The 15,074-nt window shown below is 28.0% G+C and overlaps 3 protein-coding genes across 8 annotated transcripts in view; all 3 read left to right on the forward strand.

The window, feature by feature from the left end:
- Positions 1 to 317: 317 nt before the first annotated feature.
- On the forward strand, positions 318 to 1,731 carry LOC118073638 (uncharacterized). The gene is made up of 4 exons (XM_035094267.1): positions 318 to 446; positions 532 to 702; positions 811 to 966; positions 1,348 to 1,731. The coding sequence occupies exons 1-4, from the start codon at positions 393 to 395 to the stop codon at positions 1,648 to 1,650; spliced, it is 684 nt and encodes a 227-aa protein (XP_034950158.1). The 5' UTR covers positions 318 to 392; the 3' UTR covers positions 1,651 to 1,731.
- A 1,607-nt stretch (positions 1,732 to 3,338) lies between these two features.
- Positions 3,339 to 8,447, forward strand: LOC118073644 (superoxide dismutase [Cu-Zn]-like). Of its 3 annotated transcripts, none has more exons than XM_035094288.1 (4): positions 3,339 to 3,486; positions 5,278 to 5,555; positions 5,612 to 5,862; positions 6,901 to 8,447. In XM_035094288.1, the coding sequence occupies exons 2-4, from the start codon at positions 5,292 to 5,294 to the stop codon at positions 6,992 to 6,994; spliced, it is 609 nt and encodes a 202-aa protein (XP_034950179.1). In that variant the 5' UTR covers positions 3,339 to 3,486; positions 5,278 to 5,291; the 3' UTR covers positions 6,995 to 8,447. The 3 variants fall into 3 exon arrangements, with proteins under 3 accessions (XP_034950179.1, XP_034950178.1, XP_034950180.1); XM_035094287.1 differs by lacking the exon at positions 3,339 to 3,486 and adding an exon at positions 3,893 to 4,017; XM_035094289.1 differs by lacking the exons at positions 3,339 to 3,486; positions 6,901 to 8,447 and adding an exon at positions 3,893 to 4,017 and having other exon boundaries at positions 5,612 to 6,528.
- Positions 8,448 to 12,242: 3,795 nt separating this feature from the next.
- The window catches only part of LOC118073641 (uncharacterized), an 86,201-nt gene continuing 83,369 nt past the window's right edge, over positions 12,243 to 15,074 (forward strand). For all 4 annotated transcript variants that reach the window (XM_035094274.1, XM_035094276.1, XM_035094275.1 and 1 more), the window contains exon 1: positions 12,243 to 12,785. In XM_035094274.1, the coding sequence (XP_034950165.1) occupies positions 12,745 to 12,785 (41 nt within the window). In that variant the 5' untranslated portion in view covers positions 12,243 to 12,744. The remainder of the gene's footprint in view (positions 12,786 to 15,074) is intronic.

Consider the following 15,074-nt stretch of genomic DNA (forward strand, 5'->3'; position numbering starts at 1 on the left):
ATGAATTTTTATGAAATACTATATGTTATGAGTGGTTTTAGTGAGTTTATTCATTTATTCTATGGTAATTAAGAAAAAACATTGATGAAATATATTACTCGGCAACAACAAATTCAATTACAAACATTGATACAATTTGGAATATGTTATATAAATAGTTGCCTACTTGATTATCATGAACACTCTACGAAAAACGATAAAAATAATTATTTAAATACTTAATTTTTGCAGTTAAAGAAAACGTAAAATAACGACAATTGTAATGACTTTGTGATAAGAATAAATAAGAAAATGATATGTTTCAAAAAAGCAAATTACGTAGTTTAAAATTTCATTAAGTGAGAAACTAAGTCACATTTAACTTGGAATTATTCACGAATCCACCAATAGTTATGATGAGAGGATTAATATCTCTATTTTTACTATGCAATATTGCATTTATCCAGGTCCATTGAGTTTTTACTGACGAATTTTCTATTCAGCTGATCGATTTAATCATTTAATTGTGATTTATAATACTTTTTATACCAGGTGGAATCATACGTCATCACAGTTGATACTCTCCTTACATCAGATGAAGGTAGCCCTGTAATTATTGAACAGCAAGACTATGAAGAATACGACGACGATTTTAAATACGAAGGGGTTTATGAGTACAAAGTTACTTTTGACATTTCAAGTGAAGATGAACAAGATCTTCCGGTATGTATGAAATGAATTTAGTTTTTCTCACTTTAAAAGGATATTTTAATATATTGAAAATTAACTTAACTTATAGTTTCAATAGTTCAAAAGTAACATTTATTATAGATTGGGTACATATACATTGATGAAAATTACAATATAGCAGCTGATGGAGAAACATCATTATGTAATGCAAATTTAGCAGATCCTGATGGAACTGTGGCAGCCATTGTAGCACTGGTTTTGGGTATTAAAAACGATCCAGTTTGCCCACTGGATGGGGTATGAAAAAAAACCTTTAATTATTTCATTTCATAATTGACTAATTAAGAAACTTTACTTTGTAACATTTATATATATTAAAAAAAAATGTACACTTTTTAATTATCTTCATATACGATATTGAAACACTTAAGAAACATTTAAGTGTTGAGTAATGAAACGCTTAAAGTGTTTAATAATAAAACACTTAAGTGTTTATAATTTTGAATACCATGAACAAACTACAGCATTTTAGTAAACGGCAAAAAGCGTTTAAATATTCATCTACAAAACTGCTACAGTTTATTTGTGATGTTTAATATTGTAAACATCCAAGTGATTATTTTCTAAAAACTTGATAAACAATTTGGATAAACAATTGAAATATTTATCGTTTTTCAGTCGCTACTGACTCAAAAATCAGTATTTTCTTTCGAAGGCGGCAATTTTTCGAACTTACCAAATAGCACGGATGAAGATGATATAATGTCTGTAAAACTGGAAATTTATAGTTCAAATTATATGACTATGAAATTGAGTATAACAGATGACCAATATTGGTTTGAAGACGATGATATGGATGATCCGGATGCAAGATCAAATGAAACCAGCGACGATAACAGTGAAGGTGAAACCGGCGATGAAAGCAGTGAAGATTCTTCAAATGGTCAAAGTGGAGAAAACGAATCTAATGACGATCAATAATAATTATTTTTTCTGTATAAAACAATATTATAATTGAACTGTCAGCAATTATAATAAAATTATTATATTAATCTAATTAAATATTTTTACTACTTCCTTAAAAAAACTGCATTTGACCTTTCTTTCCAACTTTGTTGCAAATATTTAACTGAATTACATGTCTATAGCATAATCGTTCATAATTATTAAATTAAATATATTTGAGTAATTTATTAAGAAGGAAAAAATGAATTAACTAAAGTAATCGAATCAACGTGGTATAATTTAATTTGTTATCTGTTGTCAATTGTAGACAATCACTAGATAAAGATATCATGACACCAACGAATATGTAACGAACAAAGAACTTTTTTATACAATAAAAAACGATAAAGAACTGAAAGTGAGATGTGAGAATTTTTATCTTTTCATGGTGATGATAATTGGTTAAAATTTTATCTCGCTGCCGATGCATTTTTTCTAACAATAAATTCATCTTGTTAAAAAAAATTTTTTCGAAAGTAAAAATACTTAAACATACTTAAATGATAATATATTAGAACATTTCCATAAAGTTTTCTTAATTAAAAATTTTTTGTTTTAATGCCAAAATGTAGTCATTAATTTCATAGATCATGAATCGGTAAATGTCGAGGTCAGACAGTCCAATTGTCCAATATTACGATTATCAACGACTTGATAATTCAGGAATTAATAGTTCTATATATATTTGAATACTTTTATATTCTGTTGATATAGTTAATGTACATTTTTAAATAATATTTTTAATATGCAAAATGTAATGTAAATGGAAACAAATAGAATGGGCTTGTACATAAGCTCTGTAGAGTGTATTATAAATTTATAAAAGATTCCAACCCTCAAACGGTTTTGTAGGGTGTGTAGACACCTCAGGCTTTTAGTTCCCAAGATTAAAGCATGAAAAGAATTTTTATAAGCCTTGTTGTTTTTTTGTTTAACTTAAAAAAAATTTTTAATTGCATATAAAATGTTTAAAATTTAAAAACACAAGTATATTCTGGAATTTTACCATTATTAAAAAAAAATGTTCTTTTAAATTTGATTAAAATTGTATATTTTAATTTACATTGAAAACTCGACAATGTTATTAATATTGTTACTATCTTTTTTAAACACTAAAGAACACTTTCTTTACTATTATTATTATTACAAATTATTAAATGTTATTAAAAAATTCTAATGCGCCTATTAACTTAAGTATTCAATAGGTATATCTTAATGATTGCAGTTTATTCGCATTATTCATCCTGCAATCCATTGAGGGTACCCAGTAATCTTCCACACGACACAATTACTCTGAGCTCTTCATAAACGGAAATTGGATTAACTAAGCTAATACCTAATCAAAATAGTTGCTAAAAAAAATTATACATTAATTTCCTAAACCTCCTGTTGACATAAAAACCTAAAGAGGAACTTCTGAAAAACAAAAAGAGCCTATAACGAAAGTTACACAAGGTAAACCAGTTTTGTTGATACATTCTTTGATGCATAATACAACACAGCCAATACCAATACCAATTGCCGTTTATACATGGAAATAAATACTTGTCGCGGTAATTACCACATCCGCGAGATAGGTGGGGTACACAGACACATGTAGAAAGTTTCTATGTTTACATGATGTATATGTTATACTATAACTGCAACATCTTGGCGAAGCAACTTCAGTTTCTTCTCGTCTCTCAGTACGTTTCCAGTGCTAAATACTCATCCAGTTATTGACATTAGTACTGATTTCCTTTGCAGTTATTTTCATTTTTTCAGTAAAAACAGTGCCAAGGTGTCCAACTCCATCAACAACATCAACAATAAGTAAGAATAAAAATATTAGAGTATTTTAGTTTGACATCTTTTACTTTCTTTTATTGCTTTCGAAATCATTTTGAGTAATTTCGCACTACTTTTTTGAGCTCTTTTTCTTATCAAACATCTATCAAGGTCTAAAATTATTGTCTTATCACTCACCCAAGTACTGTTGACAACAATTTGTTAATGAATAGTATTATATGTCTTTATGTATGGGATGTCAAGGAGACAGAATAGTTCGTTAATCCATTTTTTATTTATTTATTATGGCCCCTAGTTCTGCAAATCTCGTTGCGGAAATTAAACTAGCTAAAGAAACTACATAAGTGCGTGAGCGTGCGTTCGTTTATTCAGTGTGATGAGCTTTGATTATTCAATTCGAGAGTGTAGTTTATTCAGGCAAATCATCTGTAATGAGTATTTTCGTGAGGGAAAGAGAGACATGAGGGGATTTGCTCTTTCAGACTCATATATAAGTTGATCAACCATGGTCATCTCTAGTCAGACTGTTCATAACTTTGCGCTGTAATATTGTAGGTTGGTACACTTTCACTTTTTTTATCATACGCATCGCCGATTTGAAGGCCAGTTATTTTCAATACTTACTTTACTTATATTTTTAGCAGCATGAGTTTAAAAATTTTGCTTATCATTTTTTTTACACACATTTTTGTAGCAAACAGTAAATATGTTACTAGCATTTTCTTTTTATTATCTCGACTTATTGTAATTTCATGTTATCTATTAGCATTTTTTTTTCTAATGTAGACACCATAACGACTCTTTTTTTAAATTCATAATTTACCATATACTTTATGATGTTTAAATTATGTTATATTTTGTAAATAAACGACTTAGAGAATTATATTATAATTTGTCTCTGATGGATGATTATTAATAAAAATTTCTATATTTTTATTGAGAATCTTTCTTTCTTGACGAAAATAGTAGCCACTGAAATTATTGGCAAAATTTCAAGTGCTATTCTGATAAAAAGTAACTAAACATTAAGTTAGTTATTAAGTAGAAAAAAATTCAGATTTATCATTCGTAAGGCTTAATTTTTTTATTTAAAAAAATTTCATTCGATATTTCTATCATAAAGAATGAAAAATAAATTTAATTGCAATTATTTAATTACAATGCCAATTAATGTAGTGTTACATGAGAATTCAAAAATGTAAATTTCTTTAAAATACCCATTATAAATATTCATTTCCAAGTTTTCAATTTCACGTAAAAATTATTATTATTATATTTTAATTAATTAAAATACTTTATGACCAACACTTGAAAACGTTTATAAACGTTATTACTGTTAAAATTCTTTTGAATAAATGTATTATATTAATACTACAATTGACATAAAGAAGGTTAGTTGAACATATTAAACGAAATAGCAATTAAAGTATAATTTTATCCTTTGATAAATTGCATTATTACAGCAATTATATACAGAATTTAATTATTTTTCACATACTTTATCATGAATCATCTATCATGAATGGTTTTTAAACTATTTCAATCATTGCAAAATGTTACGATATTACATAACAGATAAAAAAAATAAATTTAAAATTTAAACATCTTAGACATAAATAAATAATCCATAAGAAGTTATTTTTACTGCGGATTCATAATAAGCAGAAGCAATTGAAATTGGAAAGAATATCTTCAAATACCAGACATATTCAAAGTTGTTTACAATTTTTTTAATAATATTTCCGAAAGATAACGCTGTAAATAATCTATAGATACTGTAAATAAGATCATTCATTCCATTATTTTTTATTGCAGAAAACTTCAAAACAATGAAAACGTTTATCTTGCTCTTGGCGATTGCTAGCGTGGCCGTGAGCCAGGAGATCATGGCAATAGTTACGATTATGCCACATGACAGTAGCAAAATGGTAACTGGAAGTGTCAAGTTTGTACAAAGCACTCCTAATGGACCAGTCACCGTTACTGGAACTATTTCTGGACTTACTCAAGGGCAGCATGGCTTCCACATTCATGAGAAGGGTGACCTTAGCAAGAACTGTACTTCTACCGGTGCTCACTTTAATCCATCTAAAGTAAGTCTCATTAGGCATACAAACTTGATCATGATAGTAACATTGCAAATTTTTAGCAACCTCACGGTGGACCAAATGATGCTGTAAGACACATTGGCGATCTTGGCAACATTGAAGCCAATGCTCAAGGAGTGGCCACCATCAATATCACTGACAAAGTCATTTCTTTAACTGGACCTGATAGCATTCTTGGCCGTTCTGTGGTAGTTCATTCGGGTGCTGATGATTTAGGAAAAGGTGGCCAACCATTGTCCAATACCACTGGAAATGCCGGAGACCGTTGGGGCTGTGGAGTTATTGGCATTATGTAAGCTAAAGTCAAGAAATCAAAAATTATTGCTGAAACAGTTGGCCACTCAATCCTTGGTTAATATGTAACAAATCCATTGGTTTTTATAATGCATTTAATGCCATTATTCGTTCAAGAATGGTAACTTATGGGGAAAAATAACTTTGTGATATCCTATTTACTATTTTATGTTGATTTTTAACTGTTGACATCATGACATTTATGCATAATACTTTTTTACCATGTTTTTTTTAAATATTACTGGTACCATAATTTTTATATATAGATATATATATATAAATGTTTCTCCTAAATGCTTGTAGAACTACACTTCATCAAAGATAATGTTTTTTCAATAAAGTTTCCTTTAAGCATCCTAATAATATTGTTTTCCTCAATGTTATTAGTCTAAAACGCTTTCAAGAAGTTTTTAAAACTCCAAGAGCTAGAATCACGCTACCAACAACAATCCTCAAATTAAAAATTCGCTTTCCAAATCAAAGCTCAATCCACTTGCACTTTCATCCGCACTATCTTAAATCGATAAAGCTTTTTGTAATAAACAATGATGTCCAGACGATTTTATATGTGATTTACACTGCATTTAACTGAATTGTATTTGTAAAAAGTATTAATATGATCACTAGCTTGTTTGTCGTTTACTTATGTATGTTTGAATAAATAGTAATAAATATTCAATTGAACATTTTTTATCAAGCTGAAATAAACATCAAACTTTCAATGTAATCAACTTCAATACAATGGTGTTAATTGGGATAACATAATTCATCAGAGTAATGCTATCTTTATTTGTGTTCATCATTCATTTAACAATCAGATTTTGACTGGGCAAATTATTTTATATGGTAATAAAATTTTCGTCTTAATTTCACTGATGTTCATTATAAAAAAATAACAAAATCAAAAAGTTTTTCCAAACAGTACAATTGGTAAAAAATTTACTAACTCAGACTAATGGTGTGGAGAGCTTTTAAAATTATCAGTTATTTAACTTTAAGTGATATTCAAATACTAAGAAGATATTTTTGCCTACAGGTCACCCGAAGGTAGTCTTCCATCATCTGCATCATCAATCCATTTTTCTCTTGCATATCTCATGCTATTGGTGCTACTACTTAATTATATTTAGAAAATAAGCTTCAAGTTTTTTCATCTGATATTCAATTCAAGAAATAATTTTTCCAAAGATAGCATTTCATCACAGTAATCTCATAGCACATTTATTAATGATTTTATACAATGAGATACTTAAGTAATTGATGTAGTTCAATCAACTACAATGTTTCAGTATTTATATCACAATTTAATTGCCTTTTATATTGACATTATATAAAAACACGTGCTTATTATATGAGGCTGAAGTAACTTTTAGATGGAAAAGTTCATTTGCACAGAACATATAAATTTAACAAAATAGTGACGAATACAAAAATTTACAATAATTTACAAGTAACAACAAAAATTTTAATTAATTTTTTAACTACAGACAACTCCTGATAGGTTCACTATTTTATATTTGCTATTTAAAGTAACATTGGGAACTAGATGCTTTTAGAAAATCAATGATAAAAAATTGTGTTCATTATTACAACATACATTTTTTTTTAGAGTTTACGAAATTTCAAATGATGTAGGCTATATATTATTTATTTCTATAATATTTTTTTATTTATAAGTTAAAAGTTATGTTTTTTGTTTATGTCTTTAATGCAAAATTATTATTTTACAATAATTGTTACTAATTTATTTTCAAAGAGATGACTTTAAAAACATGATCGGAAGTATTTGTAACACTATTGTATTTCAACCAAAAGTCAGTATAATTTATATCATTACAGAAAAGTTTTTCAAATAAATTGTATTAGTTTACACTGTAAATTTCGAGACAATGTTAATCAAATGGATGACGTCATATTAAAACACTTTTAATGTTTTAAAATAAAACACTAAAATTTACAGTCTACCTTACACAAATTTAATTCATGATATTTATTATGGAACGTATAGAACATTTAATTGTGAACAATTATTTTTTTTTTGAACAAATAATGGCAAAATATAGATCTATTATACTTTTGGTAAAATAGTTACTTACTATTTAGATATTTTAAAAATTTTTCTCAAAATTTTGTAGCATCAGGATACCGTAAATAACATGTAGTCGTAGAACATTGACATTTTTATTTTATTTTGAAAAAAAATTATGAGCATTAGATACTTGGAATCTTGTTTAAACTCGTCATAGTTTCGAAACTAAAATGAATGAACACTGACTCAACTCCGTCAGATCCTTTTCTGAATGTCTAAACTAAAATATAAAGGTGAGAAAATCGATTTCCCTAATTCATTCCTTTTGAATACACTACTTGGAGTTTTAGGTTTCGGTACTGAATGGCTAGTTTACCCATCAGAAGTTGGAAAAGCATTGAAAATTTGACTATGTTTTACAAACTTATATTTTTGTGCAAGAGATCTAATGTATTTTTTTAGTATTTTACATGAAATTTTCAGCAATGCAAATATATTTTAAATTTATGGTCTACTAAAAATAATTTTGAATAAAAAACCGTACAGTGACTGTATAATTAGAGTTTTAATTTATTCTTCATCACCTTGGGACTAATTCACAAATAACTATTATTTCAAAATTGTATCTAAAGATTTCAAAATAAAATGTCTCTTATTTACAAATTTCAGTTCTATTGAATGATTTTTAATTAACTCCAAAAGTAAATCATCTATGAAATATTTTAATGAGTGTAAGTTTAAAACTTGAATTGGTGAATTAATTGTTTTAAATTATTAATTATTACGACTATTTTTTGAAGTTATAATTATGTAATAAAATTTCATTAATCCTTTTTTTTACAATTTATTGTCAGTATTATTTTATAAAAAATTTATTATAATAAAATTTTTATAAAATAATACTGACAATAAGTTAGTTAGCTATGAATTGTTTAAATTAACCATATATTTGCAGTTAATTATGTAATTGAAAATTAGTAAATATTCAACAGTGTTTTGAATTACTTAATTTTTGTAAAAAACTATTTGAAAGTAATAGATGTTACACAATGCATGTTATAATTTCTAAACATTGATTAATGTAATAAGATTTGAATTAACAAAAAGTTTTTGCAGAAAATGTTTCTATTTTTTTTTCAATCTACAATGCATTACTAATTACAAAATACAGCATAATGACAGTAGAAATTATAGTTGATAAAATTTTGGCATAAGTTGATGATTAAATTACTCGGAATAAAACTTCAACATGTAATTGATACTTGTATCAATAATTAAATTAAATTATTATTACAGAAATACTATAAACGCATTGACATTATTTAATACAAAACTTATTGATAATTTTTATTTGACGATCTCAATCAACAGGTTTAATGAGTTATAGATAAATAATGATTGTGTGCAAAGTAAATGGATGAAATTAGTAAATAAATAATATTGACTTTTAGTCTTATGTAGGGAAAATGAAAAATGGTTAGTGTTTAATCAGTGAAAATTCTGTGGTTTATAATGTACATATAGCGTACTTGCAAAAGGTTACTGGATTCACTCTGTTCAGAGCTAAATTTTTTTTCTCCCTCGCTCTATTAATATACATTAGTGCGGATGAGCATCCATCCCCTCATCACGAATACCTCATCTTTCACTCATCCACAAAACGACTGAAGGAAAACTGATAATTGAAATAATTTGTTGGGGCTTCTATTAATCTTGACACGTCAAGCATAAAATGCTCGTACTGCATTTAATGCAGCTGAAGAGAAACAGAGAAAAGCGGCATGCCAACCATTTCTTCCTGCCATTCTTTTATCTGGTCTTCGTTTAACCATCTGGTCCTCCACCTGCACGGTCTTAACTACTGTCCATTTGGTTTACTTTGGTTTTCTACGGTAACAAGAGTCCGGTTCTCATTCACTCGATCTTACGGTCATCGACTTTGCCTGAACTCTTGCTAACTCTTGATCATTATTTTTGTATTTGCGCTCGATCTTGATACTTACTAATCACTTGGTAGGATGGGTTTTTAGGGAGCTACAAGAAGAAGTGGCCATTGATAAGAGTTTGTTGCGGAATTTCTTGAGAATTGGTTATATTGCTTTAGTATATAACCACACAAATTGAATTTTAATGAACCCGAGAGGATTTTTTTCCTAATAACTCGAATAATAGGAAATTATAGCAAAAACTTCGAGGTAATGTATTTTGTTTTATTTTAAATATTGATTAAATTAAATTATAATTATTATGTCAATTATTTTTCATAATAATGAGTAAAAGCTGTATTATTTTATATAAAAAATATTAAATTCGATGTGCAGTTAGTTATACATGATTGGAAAACAATTTATGAATATTCTGTGATTGATAAAATTCATATTGTTTGAATAAGTTCATTATTATAATAATTTATTATCATTAATTACTTCCATAATGAAAGATAATTAAACATTCATCATAGAATTATTATTAAAGAATAATAAAAGCCACTGTAGAAATCAAAAGTTATTCAACATAAATTGTTTCGATAAAATCAATAGTAAAATTTAAAAAAAAAACTGTAATTAAATCGAAAGTTGTTATACTAATGATAATTACAAATTTTTAAAAAAAAAATTAATGATGCACAATATATTGTAAAATATAAAAAATATAAAATATTGAATTTCCTACTATACTGGTTATTCTTGAATATTCCACAACCAGTTTTAACGTTTCTGCTAACAATCTGTTCTTTAGCACCAAATCCGCACAGTTCTATGGAATTAAATCAAAGTATTGTATTCAGTTACAATAGGGGAACAGTAAACCAAACTTTGAAAAAAAAATTATCAATATCGCGTTATTCAAGATAATAACACATTGAAATCAATATGGCTATTATTATCGAAATTCCAATAAATGTATGGATTTCAACAAATTGAAAAATTTATTGTGAAATATGTAAATATATCATTTTCTTGAGTACCATATTTGCAGCTAAGTTCCCTTGAATAGAGGAATTATTGGCAATACCTAGATGTATCTAGTTTCTCTGATAAAGGTGAAAAAGAAAGATGGGTCAAGTACTTAGTTGCAAAGCACCCTTCGTCGAAGCATTCAACACTCTAGATTAGAACCCTTCTATCAATGCTTGAGGCTTTTAAAAACTTGCTTCAATAAAAAAAAAATTACTTTATTGCCATAAATAAAAATTCAAATGAATTTATATATTTTATATAAATAAATGAATAAAAACCACTTATACTTCATTTGAATAAAAAAGATAATATTATTAAACAACTTCCTGACCCACTTTGTTCAATTTACATTAATGAAGTCAGATACCTCCTTAATGCAATTTAATCTTCAGCTCTTTCCGGTTGAAAAAGTACTAGGTATACTTATAAAGCTGAGAGTATAAATAATAGACAGACTATTTACAATATTCTTGAATAAAAAAATGTTTTTGCTAATAAAACATTAGTGAAGGTTTCTTTTCTTATCGTTATTACAAGAAGATGTTTAAAAAAATTTTCAAAACATCAAATAGCCTTCGTCCTGTTTGCTGGAATAAGGGTAAAATCAATAAACTTGCATTTATATTCTCAAAGCGATCATCGTCGAATATGGCCGAAATAAATATGAATGTATGTTAATATTAATAGTTTATTTACTTGATCACAGTAGTTTCAAAAATTAAGTCACTTGAGTTAGAACATTTTACATTTAATTGTATTCAGTTAATGATGGGCTTACATTATTACACTAGCAAGATGAAAATTTTTTTTAAAATTAGAAAAATATATAATTAATCTATATTGAAATGACAGGACCTCGTAGTTTTAAATGATCTTGACAATCAAACTAGAATAGTTTCGTCAGGTTATTGCAGTGCGGCTAACATTAGTTGTATTAATTAAAGTTGATCCTACTCGACTCAATCGCGTCAACCAAGGTGTAGAAGGAAGAGAGGAAGAAAGGTTCAGCACTCGTCACATTCTTCCTTCCTTCTTTCTGCAGGGATGTGATCTCCAGTGACACCCAAATTGTGTAATCAAATAGTCAGTGTCACTTGACATTGACTGGAGGTCTCTTTAGAAGCAGCTATTAGAGGTCAGATTGCAGCAAAGATCACTAGTTAGAATTGAGGTAGCAAATGTCAGCAAATTGATTTTCGAGCTTAGTTAATTGGTTATCATTTGAGTGGAGTTTGATTGATATGTTTTAAATATACTAAAGTGTGAATGTAAGTGATGCTCGGGGCTAGATGTTGACTAGGTCCGTTACTGCATCAGCAGAGGGGCAGGCAAACCAGCTCGGGTCGAGCCAGCCGGAACGGGAAAGAACCTCGTGTGTCTACCGTCTCTGTCTTTGGTTTAGTTGGAGCTCGGCAAGCAGCCAGAGCAAGCCAGAATTGTGTTGGTTTGCGTCCGATACTGGTTGAGTTTTCTTGTGAAATCGTCAAATTTTACAGGCTAAAAATTCATTTTATATCAGAATCACTCTAAATTATTCCGGAAATAATCTTATCATAGATAAATTGTCCGATAAATTTGTAAACATGTGAAGATACATCGTGAGTTTCATTAACACTCTTAATTGGCTTTAATTAATTGATGAATATGTAAAAAGTAATCTTAAAATTGAATGAAAATCATGAGAATAAATGTGTGAATTGAAAACAAAGTGATCAGATGACCCGGTGACTTTCCGATAAATTCAAAAAAAACGGTTGACTCTGAAGATAAGTGCACGTGTGGTCCAGGTGGATCGGATAGTGATTGTCTTTGGTGTTCGTGTCAGTGGATATATTCCTGGGAGCGTAAAGCACGTTGGTACCTGGGGATCGTGTATCTAGGGATACTTTTCATGTTGGGAGTATTTAAACGGCGCTGGAAGCCCTCCAAACGGTAAGAAACTCATCTATCAAGTGTGTGTCTGTACTCTAGGGACAGGATTGATTATTTTTTTTTCCTGACTAAAGATCCTAGATGAGATTAATTAGGAGATACACTTCCTTATCAGGGATTAAGTCTGTCAAAGCTTATGATAATCACTGGGGTCGATAAACGACAGGTTATTTTATGAAATTTCGAATCAGGTTTTTTTTAAGAATATGAAAGATAGGATATAAATTGATGTGAACAGGCCGGATTTTTAAAATAATTAATTGCTTGAAAGAGCAAGAAATTTTTATTTGTAATAAGTAGGAAATTATTTAAAATCCTGCATGAAGTTTTTTTGTAATAAAAAGTTTCTAATGGTTTTTAAATGGAGAGTAAATATAGTTGTTTTTATCAGTTGATAGTGGAGTTAATTTTGGAATAATAAATTATATATTTTTTTGTGAAATAATCTTACTTTATGCTATACAGAAAAATAAATATATAATATTCATTTGAAACTTATTTTCATATTATCAAAAAGTTTATCTTACTTATAAAATTAACATAACTGTTCACTATCGTTTATTAGCTTTTTAATTGCAAATGTAATTACTTTTGTCAACTATCATTTTATTTCTATTATTGTAATAATATGATGACAAGAAAGATTTAAATATGATGGAATTCACAGGAATATTGTTTAAATTAAAGATCTGGATAAATTTTTTGTATAATTCGTATGCAGTTTTTTCAAAGTAACATTAGAATTTGCTGAATAAATGAATATTCAATTTAATGAAATCAAATCCTTGAATTTGACTAACGGTAGTTTGTAAAAAAATCTGTTAGTATTAGGTAAACAAAAATACTTTTTTCTGTTTATTGCGTAAAAATCGATAAACCTTTGTTGATAAAACTCTTAGTTAATTGTAGAACAATCGACTGTAACAATTAAATTTTTATGATTGACTAAAAAGTCTTGAAGAAAATTTTCATATGATAAACCTGTTTTTAATTGGTTTTCGAAAATTGTCTTGTAAAAAATGTGAATTTTATGTTGACTTCAGAAACGACTGATATTGAAAAGATGTTTTAAGTTAAAAATGCACCTCTACTTGATAAATTAACGTGGCATGCTTTCAAAAATTTCAGCAACTTACTGACGCATTAGAGCGACACATTTATCCGTCGACGAATCAAAGTCACACTGTTGAGGTGCATTCTAAGTTTAGCCATCTGTCCTCTCTAACCGAGTTACCATCTTATAACATATGGACTAGAGTAGTAAAACTAAGAGGAAGAAGAGTTGAGGTGTGACGTCGAAAGCTCTCGATTCATTCATTCAGCAAAGTAAACTTTACTACAAAAAGCGTACATCCATACCACTCATGAGTCAACTAAAAAACTCGAGAATATACATAAAACTGGTTTTGCTGAAGATGAAAAGTCATAAGTTTTCTGCATTAATTATGTGTCTGAATGGAGAGTAATAATCTTTATTCATCAGCATCTGAGTTCTTTTATGGTGGATGACTTTATCAAGCAAACGTTTTTGAGTTACAAAAATATCATCAGGATGGCTTGGTAGAATGTCATGGGCTAAAGGTCGTAACTATTTCCGTGTTTCATAATTAGACCTTCAAGTAATTACATCACGTATTCGATTTTGCATTCAAGCGTTGCCGAGATTGTATTGGCAGATGTACGGAAATTGTGTGTCTATTTTCTGTGTTCTATAGATACCTATTATCAATTGCTGTTCAATATATTCTATAGACAACTATTCACAGTTAATGAAGAATAGATAGTCATGAAATATTCTAATTACATATTTTAAATAACAATACATTTAATCGTCTTTTCTAACAATAATCCTATTTGAATTTATTTAAACAATTTTTATAGTTATCAATAAATAATTGATAGCATTTCTCTTATTATAAAAAATATTCAAAAGTATTTTCTAAGCATTGCATTCATATTTGCAATCTCATTTAAAGATTTATTGATTAATAATATATTAATAAATTTTATTTATCAATAAATAAATACAATGAAATTAATTGTTTTTAATTATCATTTACATTAATTATGAGTGTTTTTTTTCTATTGTTATGTTTTAAACAAAACCTTCTTAAAGTAACTGTATTCATGCCTGACATCCTTAGTCCACAACCTGAAACTTATAATAAACCATTTAAATAGTGCAGCTGCCAAGACAAGTGGTGCTTCCTCAAAGTAAACATTACTCTTTACTTGAGAAAAAAAAAATAATGATTATCCCTAACAAAAAGAAATATCACATACGTCACA

Source organism: Chelonus insularis, unplaced genomic scaffold (assembly GCF_013357705.1).
Source record: "Chelonus insularis isolate UGA/USDA-ARS -01 unplaced genomic scaffold, ASM1335770v1 scaffold_362_pilon, whole genome shotgun sequence".
In the NCBI taxonomy this organism is placed as follows: domain Eukaryota; kingdom Metazoa; phylum Arthropoda; class Insecta; order Hymenoptera; family Braconidae; genus Chelonus; species Chelonus insularis.